At 37.7% G+C, this 20,129-nt stretch overlaps 3 protein-coding genes and 1 pseudogene across 3 annotated transcripts; 2 read left to right on the forward strand and 2 right to left on the reverse strand.

The window, feature by feature from the left end:
- Positions 1 to 2,570: 2,570 nt before the first annotated feature.
- Positions 2,571 to 3,656, forward strand: LOC103936246 (L-type lectin-domain containing receptor kinase VIII.1). The gene has a single exon (XM_009346095.3). It carries the CDS (start codon positions 2,571 to 2,573, stop codon positions 3,654 to 3,656), a length of 1,086 nt encoding a protein of 361 aa, XP_009344370.2.
- Positions 3,657 to 11,366: 7,710 nt separating this feature from the next.
- Positions 11,367 to 14,362, forward strand: LOC103936258 (proline transporter 1). Its single transcript, XM_009346103.3, has 7 exons — positions 11,367 to 11,937; positions 12,414 to 12,638; positions 12,756 to 12,850; positions 12,958 to 13,147; positions 13,318 to 13,442; positions 13,579 to 13,794; positions 13,880 to 14,362. Exons 1-7 carry the CDS (start codon positions 11,844 to 11,846, stop codon positions 14,255 to 14,257), a joined length of 1,323 nt encoding a protein of 440 aa, XP_009344378.2. The 5' UTR covers positions 11,367 to 11,843; the 3' UTR covers positions 14,258 to 14,362.
- Positions 14,363 to 14,471: 109 nt separating this feature from the next.
- On the reverse strand, positions 14,472 to 16,707 carry LOC103936268 (immediate early response 3-interacting protein 1-like). The gene is made up of 3 exons (XM_048590663.1): positions 16,553 to 16,707; positions 15,187 to 15,435; positions 14,472 to 14,742 (listed from the first exon to the last, which is right to left on the reverse strand). The coding sequence occupies exon 2, from the start codon at positions 15,429 to 15,431 to the stop codon at positions 15,198 to 15,200; it is 234 nt and encodes a 77-aa protein (XP_048446620.1). The 5' UTR covers positions 15,432 to 15,435; positions 16,553 to 16,707; the 3' UTR covers positions 14,472 to 14,742; positions 15,187 to 15,197.
- A 418-nt stretch (positions 16,708 to 17,125) lies between these two features.
- LOC103937385 lies at positions 17,126 to 19,686 on the reverse strand (annotated as a pseudogene).
- Between the last annotated feature and the right edge of the window lie 443 nt (positions 19,687 to 20,129).

Below are 20,129 nucleotides of genomic sequence, written 5' to 3' on the forward strand. Positions count from 1 at the left end.
CTTTTTAAAATAAATATGTAGATTTGTAGAATACACAATTACTTATGCAGTATAACGTGCATGTGAAAGAGAGCGCTATTATGTAGTATTGTGGAGGATGGCTTGCACTATTAAGTAATTAGATGATTAGCTTTCACTTTGAATTTGTCAACAATATGAAGAAACCCTAAACGAATTCTTGATTTCAGAAGCTTCCTAAACCTATGCAAAGTTTGGAGAATTCTCGAGTAGAAAATGTTGCGTGGTCTAACTATCATCATTGTTCATCATGGTAGTAATTAATAGTAATCATCACCATCATCATCTAAATCTAAATCTTTTACCATTAAACGAATGGTCTAATTCAAATGGCAGATGGGGTCCAAAGTGGGAGAAGAAGAATTTGTATGGGGGCACCAGTGTCCTCTGTGTGTGTGCGTGAGTGTCGTGTGTGTGCAAATTATCTTGAATTGTGAGATATGCACCCCAATTGTCTCCCTCCTGCACTACACAAAGCTTTATCAAGGACACACAAACAGCCAAAACAAAACCCACACACTTGAAATTTTTTCAATCCATCAGAAGTATTTGGATGCTGCTTTTGCTGTGGCAACTACCAAAGGGACCCCAAAACCCTTGACTTGCCTGTTCAATCCGTCCGAAGGATTTGGATGCTGCTTTGCTCTGGCAACTACCAAAGGGACCCCAAAACCCTTGACTTGCCTCCAAATTCAAACCCCTCCACTCCTATTTCTTCTCGATTACTTGTTTTAATATTTTCACTTTGTGAGACTCGATTTTTCAGTCATGTATTCGGGACCTGGAGGATTTGATTACTTGGGGGATTTGATTGAGAAGTGTTCATAAAGTTGCACGTTACCCTTACGTTGCTATCTATCGAAGCTACCATATGAAAAAGAATGGAAGTATTATTTTGTATTCGACATGCAGGCATAGTGCGTTCCTGCTACCGTATCAGAATAATAAGAAGAGCTCTTTACAGTATCAAGCAGAGAGAACAGAGGGGAGGAATTCAAATTGCATGAGAAGCTAGGGCAGAAAATGAACAAGTGTTTAAGGGATTCAAGATGATTTGGGGGTGGTTTGTGAGAGACCTGAACACAAGAGCTTGAATGTGTTGAGTCACATGAGTTACAAATTTCCTGAAATAGAGAAAGACTCTTATGCAACGAGAATGTCATATTTGTAAGTCCAAATAAATATGACCAATAAACAACATTAGACACTAACATTTATCCCAATAGCGAGCTATTCCTCACTGATTTAGTATTTGCATTGCTACAATGGGATATTATAAAATAACTTAGGAATCTATAGGCTCGTTTCAAACTTTTTTTTTTTAAATAACTGAAAATGTTTTTGAAACCAATCCTTAATAAAAATGTAAGTACTTCCTTAAAAAAATGAAACACTTTAAGTGTTTTTGGTAATCAAAAATATTTTTACCAAAAATGTTTTCAGTCATTTTAAAAGAACTTCCAGACAAACCATACATCACAAAAAAAAATATATGGCCCTCCTAATCTATGAGCATGTTGCAAACTCATATGCTAATTGCTCGCGTCCGAAAGCTCTTACAATATTGCTCGCGTCCTAAACCAACAGCTTAATTGGTGTTCAAAAAAAAAAAAAAAAAAACCAACAGCTTAATCCACCACTTAATTGAAACGATTCTTTGTGTTGTTGACTAATTGTCAATTCTTATGGCAGATGCCCTTGGATTGCAAATACAATTCATATTTTGCTGCGGATGGAAAGGACTGGTTTTGGATATTTATATGTTAAATGGGCCTTTAGATTTGTTTCTGTTTAGGTTGTTTGGGCTTTTTTCTTTTTAATAAATAGGCCGTATCTGGACACCAAAAATTTTGTAAAGTTTTTAAAGACAGATGTAACCCTCAACAAAATGATTCAAAAGCCCATATTAAACAAATTAAATATTTTCTAAAACAAGTAAAGAAATCTCATAAAAACAAAATTAAATGATATAAAAATATTGAAATAGAAAACGAAAGAGAGAACTCTCTCCCGTCCCTTCCTACCTCCATACCCTCCATTATCAAAAAAACATAAAAAAAATAAAAAAAAACTCCAAGCTCCACCATCGTCATCTCTCCAAATCTCAGGTTACAAAATGACTTTAAATACTGAGAGTGTGCAAGCGGTCTTTTACCACAATAGTGGAAAAGTATTAAATCCTTGCATCACGGTGTGAGTTTGAACTCTATCAATTGCTAATCTAACAAAATTTATCGTCTGACAAAAAAAAAACATTAAAAATGTGAAATGTAGTTGGTTCAAAATTTTATCACCAAAAAGTTGACCAAACAAATACCAGGGTTTTGACTCTTGACTCATGTCGTCAACTGCTTTCTAAATCAGGGTGTCGGTGTGAAGGCAACACGACGTCGTTGAGCCTATATATGTTGCGGGTTTTTTGGACAGAAAAATGCAAAACTGCTTTACCAAAAAAATAGAAAAATCCGTTTTCGGATCGGATAAATAGAAAATCGTTGAATCGCTCTGATTCGGGAAGTGCGCGAAGACGCCTCGGGTTTCTGCAAACAACAATGGCGAACTTCACCATTTCCCGCTGCAATTTCCCCTTCATTTTCCTCCTCTCCTCCTTCTATTTCCTAACCCTAACCCTAATTGCAGAACCCATTTCTTCTTCCGGGCCCAAACCTCTAAACAACAGCAGCAATCCCAACTTCGATTCCGAAATTACCCTCCTCGGTGACGCCGCGCTAGCAGGCGGTGGATCCTATGTCAACCTTACGCGGCCGTGGGTCTCAAGCTCCGGTCTTCTCCTCCGCAGAAAACCCTTTAAATTTCTTGATGGGAATCTCAGCAACCCGACGTCGTTTTCAACCGAGTTCGCATTCTCGATGACGCCCGACGGCGGCGACGGGCTTTTGCTCGTCTTTGCTCCCGGAGATTTGGGGTCCAGATTATCGGGTAAGGGCGGCCCGTTTGGGATTAAAGGTGACAATCGATTTCTGGGTATTGAATTTGATACTGACATGAATGGAGATATGAATGATTTGAATGCTAATCACATAGGGGTAGATGTTGGTAGCTTTGTATCTCTAGCTGTTGGTAATGTTTCTAAATTGAATTTGGTGCTTAATAGTGGAGAAAAGTTGAAATGTTGGATCGATTACGATGCTAGTTCGAAACGATTGGAGATTAGGCTAGGCAAAATGGACGAATCGAGGCCTTATGCTCCGATTTCGGCATATGGGATAGATATGTCGGGAATGTGGAGAGGTGAGGATGTGTATGTAGGTATTAGCTCCTCGAATTCGAATGGAAATTCGTCACAGATTAGCAGTGTGTATTCATGGAATTTTAGGCTTAGAAATGTTCCCAAGTCGATGCATTCTCTGCCGGTGAATCCGAGGGGGTATTTGGATGGACATGGTGAGAGTTTGAGCGTGCAGAAGCGGGGGGTTTGCCCATTGACAGTTCTTGCCGGGATGATCTTCGTGACTGGGTGTGGGGCATTGGTGGCATTTGTGATGCTGTTTTTGTGGGCTATTATCATCAGTAGGCACACGGAGTTCCCTGCTGAGTTTTGTCCAAAGCCTGCGGAGTTTAGGTACGAGAAGATCGATGTAGTTGTAGAGAAAGATGTCGATGGTATTAAGTACTAGTGCGTAATGTTTTCAAGGGCGTGGCCTTTTTTTACTTTGAATGTATGTTGCCAATGTTGTTTGTAATCTCTAACACGAAAATGTGATGAATTCTGTTGTTTTGGTGTACCTGGCTGTGTTTCCTGCAACTGCTGTGGATCTCAGGTATGTGAAGATCAAAGTAGTTGTAGAGAAAGATGCCGATGGTGTTAAGAAGTAGAGCGTAAAAACCTTAACATGTGTGGCTTTTTTTGCTGTGATTCTATGTCGGAAATGTTGATTGTAATTTCTAACCCGAACAAATGTGATGAATGCTGTAGTTCTGGTGTGAATTCTGATGGCAAATTCTAATGCAATTAGGTCTGATGATCACATATGTCGTGTGTATATGTGGATCTGTTTTGTTCATTCATCATGTAGCTCCATTTTGTGCAATTTAGCAAGTATGAAAAGTTTGTTATTTTAAAGTGAGTTACACCTTTTATGTCTATTTTATTCATTATATTGATGAGTTTTTTAGATAATGGGGTGTAAATGTGGCTTACATATCAACCCATTTACGGGTTTCAATACTCACCACGTCATCAATTGAATGAAAATTCAAATAATTCATTAGACTAAAGGCGTAAATTGCTACAATTTCAAATCCGGGGGCAAAGTGAGGAAATTGAAAACTCGTGGCTCATTTGAGAATCACCTCAAACATGAAGAAGTGAAATGTGGTTAGGGTTGGTTCATGATGGGATCCCGTCCTGAAAATGGGATCCCGAATCCCAAACCGATCTTTTTTGGGAAGAAAATCCAAATCCTGATCCCAAACCGATCCTTAGGTAATACTGAATTTCGGGATTCCTGAAATAAATTCGAGATTTCGGTATGGTTTCGGGATTTCAGTAGGGTAGAAATTTGGCTTCTTGTTAATGGAAGAAGTTGATAAATTCAATTCAAACCTATAGATCGAGCATGCAAAACAGAAAAGAAATCGAACATGCAAAGCAGAAATTGACTATGGAAATCCAGAAATCCAAATCAACCAAATCCACATAAAATTAATATAGAAATCCTCAGAAAATTAATCAAGAAATCCTAATCCTAATCCAAATTGAAACAATCAAAAGCTCTAAATCGTAAATCCCTAATTTGTAAATCCTCATTCGAACCCTAATTCATAGAAAGCTTTAGAGATGATAGAGAAGGAGATGGGTCGATACTAGAGATGAGAGAGCTTCAAAGATTTGAGAGAGCTTTCGGCAGCAGTAGCTCCTTCATCTCTCTGCTTCTCAACACGAAGAGTGCTACCATCCTCTTTTTGCTCCTTCCTCTCTCTGCTCCTTCCTCCTTTTGTTAGTGGGAGCCAAACGGCTCCTTCTTTTGAGTTGGGAAGTCCGAAAGCCAATTGAATTTTGTGCCTTTATTTTATTTATTTATTTATTTATTTTTATTAATATTATTTTGTGCCTAGTGGGAGCCAAAAGGCTCTGCTTTTTGAGTTGGGAAATGGGAACCAAAACCCAAAAGTCAATAGGAAACCGAATACTTCGGTATTTTTCGGGATTTCAGGATTACCGAACAAATGGGATTTGGAAACCAATCTCATACCGAAAATTTCGGTATTTTTCGGGATGGGATTACTGAACTTCAAGATGGTTTTGGTTTGGGTTCGGGACTTTTTTGGTTTGGTTTGGGATTTTCGAGAATTTTTTCCAACCCTATGTGGTTACCCTAAATCCTAAATCCTTTTTTTTTTTTTTTTTTTTTGGGTCTACTGTGGAAGGCCTTAGCTATTGTTTGTCGACGGCTCGTTGTCGGGGAAGAAGACATTCTGAATCTCTTTCTAGTAAAACCATGGCCAAATTGTATTAGGAGTTTGAGTTATCTTTAAACAATGTTGTTAATCATGGATTTTGATGTATGACTTGTAAGCTTGTCCAATGGGCTGGAAAAGAGCTGGTTCAAACCAGTTTATAACTTTTATATTCCTCTTCCTCGCATAGATTTGTGGATCTGATCCAATGAAATTGGTATGGATAGTGAAACTCTGTAAAACAGATTTTAGACAATCAATACGTTTCTAATTGTGTTTTATATAGTCACTCAATACTACGATCTAATGATATTCTTTTTTACTTAGAAGTGAGAGTTTTTAGGTTTGAATCTCGTCGATGGCAAATTCGATACTAAATTAGGTTGCCCATTGTGTGACTTAGTCGAACTCCTCCTTCCTTAGTGTGAAAATATTGATGTACTCAGAAGAAGAAAAAAAAGGGTAAATTACATAAAACTACCTCAACTATTGGGCCAGTCACAGTTTCATATCCCATCTTTAAAAAATTTCAATGTCATACCTTATCTTCAAATTTGTTGAAATGTTATACCTTCTGTCATTTGTTTGTAAATTGCTCTGTTAAATGCTGACGTGGCTTGAGGTAGGGCCCAGTTTCTATTAAAAATTAATAAAATATTAAAAAATAATAATTTACCCTTAAAATTTTTTAAAAATAAAAAAAAATAAAAAACCCATCTTCCTCGACCCCATCCCCTTCCCTACAACCCAAATCCAAAACCACCCCAAACCCAGATCTCACCCACGCCAACATCTCAACCCCCCCCAGACCCACCTCATCCTTCTCTGCTGCTACCATGTCATCATCCTCCTCCTCCTATCCAACCCCCAAGCCTTTGAGCTTGGCCACTGGGCATCTGCATCGCTCTCGAAACAATAGCACGACACACCCATTCGTTGTCGTCAATCACCTAAGCTCAGTCCTGAGGCACTCGTAATTAGGATTGCCATCGCTGACGCAATAGAACTTGACTACGAACAGCGTGGCGACGAAAAAGGTGACGAAGCCAACAACGTAGGGGACAAGAATGTGGTGGAGATGGAGGGTGGAGTGAGAGAGGAGAAGCGAAAGGGAGTTGAAGATGTAGGAAAAGTAGGATGTAATGAGGAAGGTCCCAAAGAAAAAGGCGAGAATGAGGATGAGGAGGTCGAGGGTGGGCAACGGCGAGTGCTTGCAGAGGAGGGTGCAATTAGGGTTTAATGATTTGAGTTTGGGGGTTGGATAAGAGGAGGAAGAATAGGATGATGTGGCGACAGCAGAGAAATAAGAAGTGGGTCTGGGGGGGGGGGGATGATGTTGGCATGGGTGGGATTTGGGTTTGGGGTGGTTTTGGATTTAGGTTGCAGGGATGGGGATGGGGTCATGGTTTTTTTAAAATTTTTTTAAGGGTAAATTATTATTTTTTAATATTTTATTAAATTTTTAATAGAAAGTGGGCCCAGCTCAAGTCATATCAGCATTTAATAAAGCAATTGACAGGTAAATGATGGAATGTATGACATTGCAACAAATTCGAAGATAAGGTATGATATTGAATTTTTTTAAAGATAGGGTATGAAATTATGACTGGCCCAATAGTTATGGTAGTTTTATCTAATTTACCCAAAAAAAAAAATTTATTTTTTACATATGTTTTTTTAGTAATCTCCTGACCACCAATTTGGTCACAATTATGTTAATTTAATCATTGCGTAATGCGCATGATCAATTTTTAGTGGCATATGAGTCAATAAAATGCTACATTCACAAGGAAAATTCGTAAATACTTTGAATTTTCATATTTGAGGAAAGTTTAACATGAATTGTAACTTACATGTGCAGTAAATTCGGAAGCTTCTATCGTACATACGGAATAAAAACTAACAATTAGAAATATATTGGCACATTAAAAGTTTTCGGAGGTTTCATAACCAGAAGTGAACGAGAACATGGTCTAGAATTCAAGAAGTTTTGCTAAATTTTCCCATAACTAAAAAGGTGCTCTGGATTATAAAAGCACATTTTGGTACTTTATTGCACTATTCTAAAAAGTGGTTTAGGCAGAGGACGGGCATCTCAATTAGGGTCTAGGAGTTTAGAAATCGGTGAAGTCTCCTGACCGCAATTAGGCAGCCGTCTAGGCGGTCTAGGCAGCTCTAGACGGTTTCTTATAGAATAACTCTCAATACATATTTCATTTTATGAATTCAATCAATTGTAGTCATTTATTTATATATTTTTATTGTTATATAATAATTTAATTGAAATTTAAAAAATAAAAATAAAAAAAGGTGCTAGGAGTTGGTCAAACAGCGAGCAAGGCTTAGGGTCTTAGCAGTTTATTTATTTATTTTTTTGGAAGAATCATATACGAGTACTTGATGTAAAACACTTAAATTCTTAATATAAAAGATTATCATGCTTTCAATAAAAAGGAGAAAAAGTGCTCTCTACATAAACATTATCGAATTTACTCGTAAGTGCACGTAATGATTGATGTGAATGACATAAAGTTTCGAAAGCTTTCGAGGAACATACATCATCATTTCTATTATTTTACACGACCAAAACTCCAAAAACCAGAGCCTTTGAAAACGATGGAATCACTTTATCAATCACCAAAGCCCTAAACAAAAGGAAAATGAAAGCAGCCTCATCTCAAAGCATCCAAATTTTAGTGCAAAGCACATAAAGATCGATGCCTATTATTTTTTTCTTTACGTTAAGCAACGGTCGTAGTGGGATTCTGAGTGCGACCCCTCTTTTCTTTTCCTTCCATTGTCCAATGTTTTGCAACTTCTGAGAATCCATGATTGTTGATCGGGGATTTTCAGTAAAAAAAAGAGAGACTGTTTTAAGAAGGAAAAGCCCACTATTAATATTGGACTTGAATTCTCTCATCTCCCGACTCTTCTTTTAATCTATTCCCGTTTAAAAGAAATTTAATGAGTTGGAATTATGTCACATATTTATCGAACCTTTTTTTTTCATTTTTTTATTGCTTTTGTTCAACAATCCTTCCTCTTCTCTACCCCAATTAACTTCACCAGTTACCCTTCTCCTCTCGCACACGCCAAGTCGCCAACCGTGGTTGGCCTTCTTCTCTCCGTTGGTGTTGAAGAGGTTCAAGCATTTGATGGAAAATTTTGTGTGCATGGTTTGTTGATTCAATTGTGTTTGAACAAAAGCAATTAAGAAAACTTAAATAAGGTTCGTTAAACATGTGGCACAACTCCAACACATTAGATTCTTTTTGAATGCTTTAAATTAAAAGAAGGGAATGAGAAGGAAGAGAAATTACTTTAGTCATGCAATCATTATCCATGGTTATATGGAGTCCTTTTTTTATGCTCACCAAATGATACATACTAAAGTAGCAAAAAAATAAAAAAATAAAAAAAAATTATGTCTATGCAATTTGGTACGGTTCCAAAATTTACTGATTTTTTTCTCTTTTAATAGCTAACCATCTAACATACTAACAATATCGCTCTACTAAAAAAATTTAAATATAATGCGTAGAATTTAATAATAACTAATATATTTTAATTTGTGGAATATATCATTAACCATATGAAAACTACACAAATTCTGTGTTATTCACATTCATTTTTTTATCTCTCATACATTCTTATTAATTTTTTATCGTTGATCTTTTTCAATTCATTTGATAAGACTGTTGAACATTGAAAGGGGTGTGTAAAAAGTAAAAATGAGTGTGGATATCACTACCTATTCATAATACTAGGATTTGTTTGAAAGTGCTTTTAAAATTACTGAAAGCGCTTTTGGTGAAAATATTTTTGAAACCAATCTTTAATAAAAATCCAAGTGGATTTTAAAGTAGCACTACAAGTGCTTCTTGCAAACGAGTTCTATAGAAATGTGGTTAGAATAGTGAAACCTGATTTCATACTTCTTTTATTTTTGTCCCTCTTTAATTTATTAAAACTTGAAGGTTGGGATTATTTTTTTTAGAAGTGCATGAAGAGGAATGGTTGTGATTTTTAGGTTCCCGTCTCTTCATTTCAAATTCTTTTTTAGTCTCTCAATAATGTTAGAAGATTGTTTAGTTACGGCACTTCATTAGAAGATTATTTAATTACGACACTTCATATTTTTTTAATGTGAGAAATTGTAAGAAGACTATCTCAAAGTAGGATTCATGAAATCTCTATTATCTCATGTTTTTTACATAATATTTATAATGTTGACATCAGTATTATACCAAAGACATAAAATGACGAAGAGCCTATTAAAAGTTCTACTTTTAAAAAAGTCTTATTAGTATTTCCCTTCTAATGTTTGAAAACATTTTGCGATTTCCACACCTAAACAGTTGAATGAAAACGATTTCCAATCATTTCATTGTGAACAAGTTGAAATACCATATTAAACTTGTCAACATTTTAAAAAAGACGGTTGGGTTGGTAGCCATCAATTCAAGATATATTAGGAAAAAGGAAATAAAAATCTTAGAGAGATTCTTCCTAAAGGGACCTCAAATTATTTGGAATAAACTAATAAATGTAAATGCCGATGCTTTACAATGATTTTTTTAAAAGGACAGGTTGGTGTTTTTGCCTCGACAGTCTAGCTTTTTGGAATTCTTGAACCCTTCCTTACCATTATCGTGTAATTCACAACCGTCAGAACCTAATTCAAGATGTGCAGTATGAAATACATACTTCATATTCGTCCCAATCTACCATTCCGTGGTAATTGACAATGCTTTACAATGATAAGTAGCTATAATTTTGTGCATTGCATTAAGCTTTGTTGATTTAAAATCTCTTCTGAGATATTTCTCTTCTAATAAGGGCATCGAGTGCCAAACACTTATTGAATTGATGGTGTACTTTTTGAACACACGACAAGTATCTATCGGACATGCGATATCACTAAAACTACACCTTGATTATAAGAAAGTTTTACTCTCTCCAACCAAGTGACGATTGAACATTACTAGACCAACTGATCATAAGTCTCCTTCGAGTTTATAACATGCTCTTGAACTCACCCATCTTAGAAAATAGTATAAAACTAGGTCAAGGCTTACATTCCCCATCATAATGTGTCGGTTTTATTAATAAGCTATCTCTTCATTGTCGAAGAATAACTTATATCGAACAAATTTCTTGCCAATATAGCATATCAATTCAATAATACAGTATATTTTGCTCAACATGACATTACAGGAGCAGAATGTCAGACGATGAACGCGTTTCATATAAGTTACTCTCAAAATAATTTTGTACATAACAAAACTTCACCGAAATCTAATGGCTCCAAAAGTCCACGACTGTCGTGGCACTTTCTCATGCGCGCGATCCCAAAATTGAGGATGTTGAAACACAATTTGTCCCACATCGGACAGAGGGAAGGAGAAAGACCCATTTAAATAGAATTACCCCACTCTAACTAACACCGATGCCTTTTGTGATAAAGCCTCACACTTGAGGATTGGGCAGGTGGTAAAGTGTGGGGACAGTATTGGTGTTGTTGGAGTGGGTCATTGGCCTGTCGACCTGAAAAATTCAACATGGTATCAAAACCAAAGGACGGGCATGTATTGCCACGTGATTGGTTGGGTCCCCGTTTGGCCCTGCTCGATGGGTGAGCCCTGACTTGGCTCCATGTGATTGCTGATGTGCGGATCTCCACGTGTGACCCATAAAATATGGTCTCACATGCGGCCCATAAAATAAGGTCTCACGTGCGGGGAATGTTGAAACACAGTTTGTCCCACATCGAATAGAAGGAAGGAGAAAGACTCATTTAAATAGAATTACCCCACTATAACCAACTGATGTCTTTTATAATAAAACCCCAGACAACAATATCGGTATCGTTAGAGTGGGTTATCTGCTCGTCGACATGAAAAACCAGGATGACTCTCTGCGCACAACTGTCAATGGTCAGAATGGTCACACACTCCCAGAGAGAAAGCAGGTGGGGAACCAAATCTAACGAACCCCCACGCGTCGAGAATTTATAAGATACCTTTTGGGATGTTCAACACATCTCAGGCGCCTCCGACAAAGCAGCGCCAAACCGATACGAGCGGCGAAGAAATCCGGGGGGAGATACCGAAAGCGAAATTACACAAAAAATATTTGGAATTTAATTAAATTTTTGAAAAGAATAATTCGTTGAAAAGATTTCAAATTTAATTAATTTTCAAATTGGGTGCTACCTTTTGCTGGTTGAAGTGGAATTGGACGCTTGAATTCAGCTGGGGCCTATAAAAAGGAGGGATACGCTGGCAGTTACTGATATCTCGGAAGCAGAGGAGGAGGCGGAGCCAGCGGAGGAGGACGGGGAAGAGCAGATAACCATCACCGAGTGGCTCCTGGCGGGGCAAGGACATCCTCAAGAGTCGACTATGGATTCTACTAGTGAAGCTCATTCCGGTTCTAGGAAGGTTCATGATGAAGAAAGTACCGAAATCCCAGAAACCGCTCATCAGATTAGCACAGGTTGTGAAATTTTCATTTTTCTTAACATTAATTGTTCATATTTTTTTATTTATGTTTTTGTTATCTGGGTTTGTTTTTTTCTGCATGTTTGATTGTTCTGGTATCACAATTCGACCATTGGATGAAGGAAATTATTGTTTTTTTCAATCATTTTCCGAAACCCGGAAGGAAAATGTTATTTATTCATCTGGGTTCGGTTTTTTCTGGTTTTTTTCTGCAAGTTTGAATTTTCCATGTGGTTGAGGAAATGAATCGTTTTTTCTTCTAATTTTGTTCATATGGTTCCTAAAATGTTTCAGTTTTTGGATTCCGGATTGCAGTTCGTGAATTTATAGTTTTTCGAATTGTGGTTCTTGGGAATTTAGTGCATGTGTAATGAAGTAATTCCGAATGATTTCGGATAGCTTTGTGAATTGTGATATTGGTACTGAAATTGCTCTCGTTGTAAGCTCATGTTACCTCTTTGGTTTCCACAGATTCATGGTTTCAAGTGGGATTCGTCCTCACCACCGGTATCAACAGTGCGTATGTTCTGGGATACTCAGGAAATGTCATGATTCCTCTTGGTTGGACCGGCGGTGTGATCGGTTTAATTCTAGCCACTGCAATATCACTCTATGCAAATGCTCTCATTGCCAAGCTCCATGAGTATGGAGGGGTTAGGCACATCAGATACAGGGACCTTGCTGGATTTATATATGGTACGAGCGAAAAGGATAGTAAAAGCAAAAAATTGATCTGATTCTATTGTTGTATTTACCTTTTCGATTTCTTCTTTCCTGGCTGTATTGTTCCCTGATGGGGCTATTTCATTGCAGGCAAGAAAGCTTACTCTCTGACATGGGGATTGCAATATGTCAATCTCTTCATGATTAACACTGGTTTTATCATCTTGGCTGGTCAGGCACTCAAGGTGAGAGCACATTGCATATTAACTCCGATCAGATCGTACTATGTGCATATATGAACAGGCTAATGTCTTATTTTCCTAAAACTTGTAGTCGTTCATTTCGTGTGCAGGCTGTGTATGTTCTGTTTAGGGATGACCATACCATGAAGCTACCACATTTTATTGCCATTTCTGGCTTTGTGTGCGCTGTATTTGCCATAAGTATACCGCACTTGTCAGCTCTGAGGATTTGGCTGGGGTTTTCAACAGTCTTCAGCTTGATGTATATTGTTATAGCAATCGTTCTGTCACTTAAAGATGGTAAGGATCATCTCACGTTCTTTCTTCCGTACTACTTGAACAAGTGTATAAAATTTCTGGATGTTTCACGCTTTAAGGTCGATTTGGATGATGCACGTGGCCATTTTCTTGCTTTAAATTAAGAACTTTGTACCGTTGGATTTTCATTAACAACAGCTATGTTGTTCTAGGACTTAAAGCACCGTCCAGGGATTATGACATCCCAGGGTCATCAACAAGCAGAATATTTACCACAATCGGAGCGGCTGCTAGCCTTGTTTTTGCATTCAACACGGGAATGCTACCAGAGATACAGGTACCAAAAGCTTCAATCTTTCAAGTTTTCTCAAGAACGCTGACATGAGTAATGAGAAATCTTGCGAAAACCACAATCGCCTGTCTATGGAAGGCTTTCCACACTGAATTTTGTTTTGGCTGTGATTATGTGACAGGCTACAGTGAGGAAGCCAGTGGTTGACAACATGATGAAGGCTCTGTACTTTCAGTTCACCGCCGGTGTTTTGCCGTTGTATGCCGTCTGTTTTATAGGTTATTGGGCATATGGAAATAACACATCATCTTATCTGCTCAACAACGTCAACGGACCGGTCTGGGTGAAGGCGATGGCCAATTTTGCTGCGTTCCTGCAAACAGTCATTGCCCTGCATGTAAACCTTCTTCCTTCTGACCCCCTCTCTTTCACTTTCCGAAAATGCACTAACCCAACAAGCTTTTTTCCACCGCTGCTTGCAGATATTTGCAAGTCCAATGTACGAATATCTGGATACAAAGTTCGGCATCAAAGGAAGTCCACTGAAAATTCAGAACTTGACATTCAGAATCACCGTTCGAGGCGGCTACTTGGCGATTAACACGCTGGTTTCGGCTCTGCTGCCGTTCCTCGGAGATTTCATGAGCCTCACAGGAGCCATAAGCACATTCCCCCTCACATTTATTCTTGCAAACCACATGTATTTGGTGGCAAAGAAGGAGAAGCTGACTTCTGCACAGAAGTGCTGGCATTGGCTGAATGTCGGCTTCTTCGGCCTTTTGGCTGTTGCAGCTTTGATTTCAGCCTTGAGGCTCATAGCCGTAGACTCCAAAACTTACCACGTATTTGCTGATCTATGAATAATTTTCTTCCTCCCCCTCCCCCTTTTCTTTTTTTTTTGCCATTTGATCCCACAATTGTATTTAATTTGCTATTGGCATTTAGTTACGTCTTTTGTTCTTCAAGGATTGAGCATTTTATAGCATAGTTAACGAATAAAAATCAATTAGCGGATACATTTGACTAAATTTGAAACGAAACGAAACTACAAGGACGAAAATGTAACAAAAACAATTACGGGGACAGAATTTGGCGTTAAAATGTTGGAAAAGTTAATATCTTCGAGGAAACTACACCGTAAAAATGAATTTCACCTTGAGAGGGCCTGACCAGCCAATTAATATCTAAAGTCAAATAGCTTCTGAACAATGAGGAACAAGAACTATTTCAAAAATACAACATTCAAACAATATCCATCAACCTCATGCTTCAGCCTTCCGAGAAACGAGAGATCCATTTTGGCCGATTCCTAATATCAATTCGACGAATCTTCTCAACAAATAACCTGCATCCGTTCAGAAGGAAAAACGCAATTAAGTTTCGATATGGAAGCTAAGAGTTCCAACAATCCCGAATACTAAAGCTAAGAGTTCCAACAATTCCAGTGCAAAATACGGATGCCAAAAAAATAGCTTGGCACCAATTTGTTGCTACTTGGAAAAAGCATACTTTTCTAGTTAACCAAATCTTCTCTTGCTCTGTTGGATTTATTAATGTCGAGTGAAGCCACATTATGGCATATTCATATGTTAACAAAACACTATTGAATCGTCAAATGCATACGACTCCAGCAAACCAGGAGCTATTGGCTCGGGGCAGTGGGGATAAGAATGCTAGAATACAAACATAACCAGAGTTGTTAACAAACCTCACCATAGCAGAAGTTCAAGACTAAATTTGTTTGGATAATATTATACACTCTGTACTTAGACATAGATATATATCTTACCTCATCTGGAATCATCCAGATATCAATTTTAGAACGATGCAGACAGTATTGAGTAGCACAAGAGGAACTCTCAAGTATTGTGTTGCGTAGATGAGACCTATAATCTGTCCCTTGACTGATTTCGTCCTGCCCCCTGAGAATTCTGAGAGGCTCCATCCCCTAGGCGCAAGGAAGCGGTCTTCATTTAAAATCGCCAGTGCATTTGCAAGAAGCAGAAAGCCTTCAAGTAGTGTACCTAGACCCATTTACCTGAAAAATGAAGCGTTTGTCTCATACAACGACATATGGCTTTGATTTTTAGGCATTAATATCCATTCCCCATCCCCTCTTCAATCTAATACGTAAATGAGAAAAAGGAGACCAGCTAAATAACTCATTATGTGCGTTAACTCAAAAGATATGACAGCGGAAATGAAAGCACCGAATGCTTCTGAGAAAAAAAAAATTAGTTTTAATATTTATAACGAAGTTCACATAATCTCAAATCTTATTTCGATTTGTGGCAACTTCAGCACAAATGGTATGACTGTATCCTGAGATGAGTGCTTAAATGCCGCTCAGTAGTTGTCTAATCCGTTCTGATGGCTAAAGAAGAGTCTGCATCTATTTGAAGGAGAAAATCCCTCATATCTTACAAAATCGAAGTAGATCTAGACCATGTTGCCGAATCATGCACAGCAAAGCACTCATTGTGTGCCTTCTCACTTCCGTAAACATAATTTTGGGAAATATATAAAACTTTTACAATGAATGGAACCCTGTATCTAAAATAGTAGATTGACACGAACTCTGCCCTCAGTATTTTAGGAAGATTTCGTCATGATTAACGCAACAACGCAAGGCTGATCATTATCGAACCTTAGATCAATCGGTTATACTATTCTAATTTGTTTAAAAGAGCAAAACTATTTTAAGCTCCAAATCAAATGACCCACAAACAAAACAACCCCTTTTACATAAATTCTAACACTCGCAGAAAAATGAAGACTTGCAGCATTCTGCCACAGAGACAACAGTAACTAAGAGAGATTACTACTCAATTACCTCACTTTTAAACAACCCTAAATACCAAACCCAAAAAAAGGATGCAAAACCTAGCAACCCAGGAAACATGGAATCCCCTCAAGCAGTGCGGTAAAACCTCAAAAACCCAATAAAGCCCATGTCAGATTGAAGCTTTAAAATCATAACTTTGAACCCACCAAGCTTCAATGGCACAAGTAATTACAAGAATAACCCAGCTATGGTAAACACGAAAAGTAGGAAGATTTAGCTCGCAAATTATGAATGTGATTCAGAAATTGATAAAAATCCAAGTAATAATTTCAGAGATTAAGGAAGAAAATTGAAAACCCTTGTTACTAACCTGAATGCGAGGACCTGATCTCAGGAGAGGGAGAGACTTGGAGGTGGAAAATGCTAAAGCCAAAGGCTTCCAACAACGGAGACTCCAGGAACAAAGTAGAACGTGCCCTTTCGTTTTTTTTTTTTTTTTTTTTTTTGTAATTTGTTGCCAGTTTAATTAAATGTTGGGCTGGTTAAGCTTTCTTGCTGGATCACCTCATTTGGGCCTGGTCATAGTGGGCCTTGTAATAATCGTCATAGTTAAAATTTTAGGGTGTTAGGTAGATGTGAGTTAAGCCAGTTTGAATCTCCCACAATCTGCATTATGTTGGCAATTTAAAATCTCGATGCTTATATTGCAATTCTCTCACTTATTTTTGTGATTGACTAAAGAAAATGAAAATCAAACGATAGAAAAAAAGTAAAACTACAAACGAAAAATACGAGTGTGGAAATCGTTGTCCCGGGTTTATAATCAGAACCGCGCACGGATCATAACATGCAATGTTTATACAAAAGAAAAACATGCTAAATCTAATTTTCAATTGTCGTCATATATGATACACTTTGTATGTACATTATACAAAGGAAAATGTCATTTGGATGAATATCTCCCTACTGGTGATGAAGCTGGCTCATTGGTCCTTTCACAAATGCAACCTGGATATGGATTCGCATAAAAGTTCTCCTCCAGTCTAGGCAAAATTCTGGGCACTCTTGGATATGGTGCTCCCATCCGATTTTTGTGTAACCTCTTAACTCGGGACGAGAATGTTTTCCAAGTTATCATACCCTTGTCTAACTTATCGATCAATCTAACAAATCTTTGTCTGCAAGGCAAGTAACATCGAGTGTGTCAGATACGAAACTCCCAATGAAACATGTTACTTACCCCTCTATCTCTCGCCACATCACCATATTACGAGAGAGATATTGAGAAGGGGTTGTGCAACACGTAACAAGTAAGTTTTTCTCGTTAGATAGAGTGCGAGTGAAGATTAAGCTGAAATTAGTTGGGAAAGAATCGTGCTTACTTGTCGGGGCTGATTGTTTTCCTAAACCCTTCAAATCTTCTGTGGCCTTTGATTGCTTTGGCCATGTTTCCATCGTAAGAGTAGATGAAAACATCACTCTCAACTGCTATAATATAATCTAATGCGGCAAGCTGATTGAGCTTATCCTTGTAAGGTTGCAACTCTTCTTCGGATGCTAAATTTGAGTGGAAAAATAGATTTGGATACTTGGCTTGCAGTGATGTTAGCCCGTCTTGCCCGTAGACTTCACCTGCAGCTATGTAAATTTTTGTATCCGAAGGAAACCCTATTGCCTCAAGGAAAACAGCAATCTCTCTTGGGGTCATGGGGCATTGCCCTTGGTGTCTCTGCACCGTACCGTTGATCTTTTTGTGCTTCCAATGTGGCGTCTTCTCCCTTATCATTTCGAGTTCTAAATCTTCTTCCCTAGTGAGATTGTGACTGCAGCCTGTGAAAGAAAGCATGTCCTTTTCATATCTGCGTTTGTAACATTCTGATCACTTGTTAGAAACGTTACTTGGACAGCAAAAATATGTTAAATATCCTATTTTTTTAATTAACCAGACAAACCTTAGATGGAGAGCAATGTATTTGCCACCATTGTTCTTTAATCTGTAAATCAAATTCATTGCAAGCTCTTCGATTTCAACTGCGAAGCGCAGTGCCTTATAAAAGGCGCGGCAACGGAGTCTCTGGATTGAGCTATCAATATTATTAGCAAGTCTGGAATCTGTGAAGATAAATTTGACAACCTTGTGCTTCTTCAATAATGTCGCCATCTGTTGTTTATAGTAACTGGGCTGGTCACAAATTGTTAAACATTGTTAGATTCAAACAATCAAACCAACTGGTTTTGTTGAAAATGGTACTGACAACGTTGATCATACCCCTGACCAAGAAACTGGAGCCTTATGGCGGGGTTTCATGTTTGCAAACTCCGGCGGAAGAGACTCTACGATCATGATATCATCTCTCAAAACTTCCATGAAGTTCTTCCAATTGAAAATGTCTTTAAAGTCACTGAGAAGGAAAAAAAAACTCAATTACAATAGCCTAATCTAATTATAAACATACAATAATCAGTTAATAAGTTGATTTGATGCTAACCTTGGGTCAGTCCAAAAGGATCTGTGATCTAAAGAAGGTAGAACAAGAGTGGCATTCATAAGTTTTGCTATGGCAACCATATCACTTATCTGCAATTGCAATTTGTTCATAAGAAGCAACAAGAAAAATAAATATATACCGAATTGGAAAATCCGAAAACACAAAAGCTTAGCTTGATTATTAATGTGTACCCCGAGCTTCATTTGATTCAATCCGCCATTGGAATGAACAAGGATGTAGCCATTTGTGGCTGTTTTATTCACTGCAAGAAATGAAACTTGCAATTTATCTAAAATGTTTCACTGGTGGATCACAAAAGCTTACTTGTTGGAGAAGAAAGCTTTGGGGACGTACGAAATTCCTTCTTCGCTCGATTTATGCATTGGTAGTAGTTATAACTCTCTGGTGGCATCCAAATATCAAGAGTCTGACTAGCAGAAATTAAATAAACGATGGGATCACAATTTCAGGTGAGAGAATATTTTCTGCAACTTTTTTAAATAAAATGCAGTAAAAGATAACAATCCGACCTGGAACTTATGAGCATTTTAGCCACATTTACCCTGTCACCTAATCTGACCATGTTCTGTTTCAACGTCGTCGTCCTTTCGATTAGTGAAGGTCGAATCAAACTTATTTTCTCCATTACCGTCAACTCCGAAAACGTGTTTAGTAAGGCAAACTTGACCAACATTGATAGAAAGGCCAAACCCATCAAAACCATTGAAGTCCATTTGCACCACCGCCCACTCGAGAAATCAGACAACTTTCGCACCCTGCGGCGGAAAAACACGGCATGAGCATTAGCGTCGTCGAACTTGGTAGAGGAACCCGGTTGCCCCTCCGTTGCCTCGAAATGTCGCCGCCTAGACCTAGCGCATGAGTTGTGATCACCAGTGGATTTCGACATAGAGGAGGAGAGAAACAGAGGAAAAACAGAGGAGATGTAGAGTAATGTAAAGAAGGAAAAAGAAGGAAAGGGGGAGGTGGGATTGGGTTAAGGGGAAATAGTGGGAGGAAGATGCTGCCATGTTTGATTAATTGCTTTTTTGTTTTTATAATTTTTATGGCTTTGGAATATAAGTGGGAGCGAATTATAAGGCGGAAAAGAGGAGAATACATACAAATCAAGAGGATAGTATGCATAAAAGGATCTCGATAAAGAAATTGCTATTAGCAATCTAAAATAGTTCTTCAAGTTTTATTTTTTACGTTGACAAAGTTCACTAGTTTGTTTAGCAATATGATTATGATAAACTTATTTTTTATTCTATTTTTATATATGCTATGATATTTAGAGGTTGAGAATTGAGCTTAGTCAATCAATTATAATTACGTTTCAAACTTGTCACATATAAGATCCAAATACAAAACCTTTCCACTTACGAATGAAAGTGAATACTACTGGACCGTAGTATTAGTAAAATTTAAGAAACATCTTTTTCAAACAAAAGAAAA

This window comes from the organism of the source record quoted next, unplaced genomic scaffold, assembly GCF_019419815.1.
Source record: "Pyrus x bretschneideri cultivar Hongxiangsu unplaced genomic scaffold, Pyrus_bretschneideri_v1 Contig32, whole genome shotgun sequence".
Classification (NCBI taxonomy): Eukaryota; Viridiplantae; Streptophyta; class Magnoliopsida; order Rosales; family Rosaceae; genus Pyrus; species Pyrus x bretschneideri.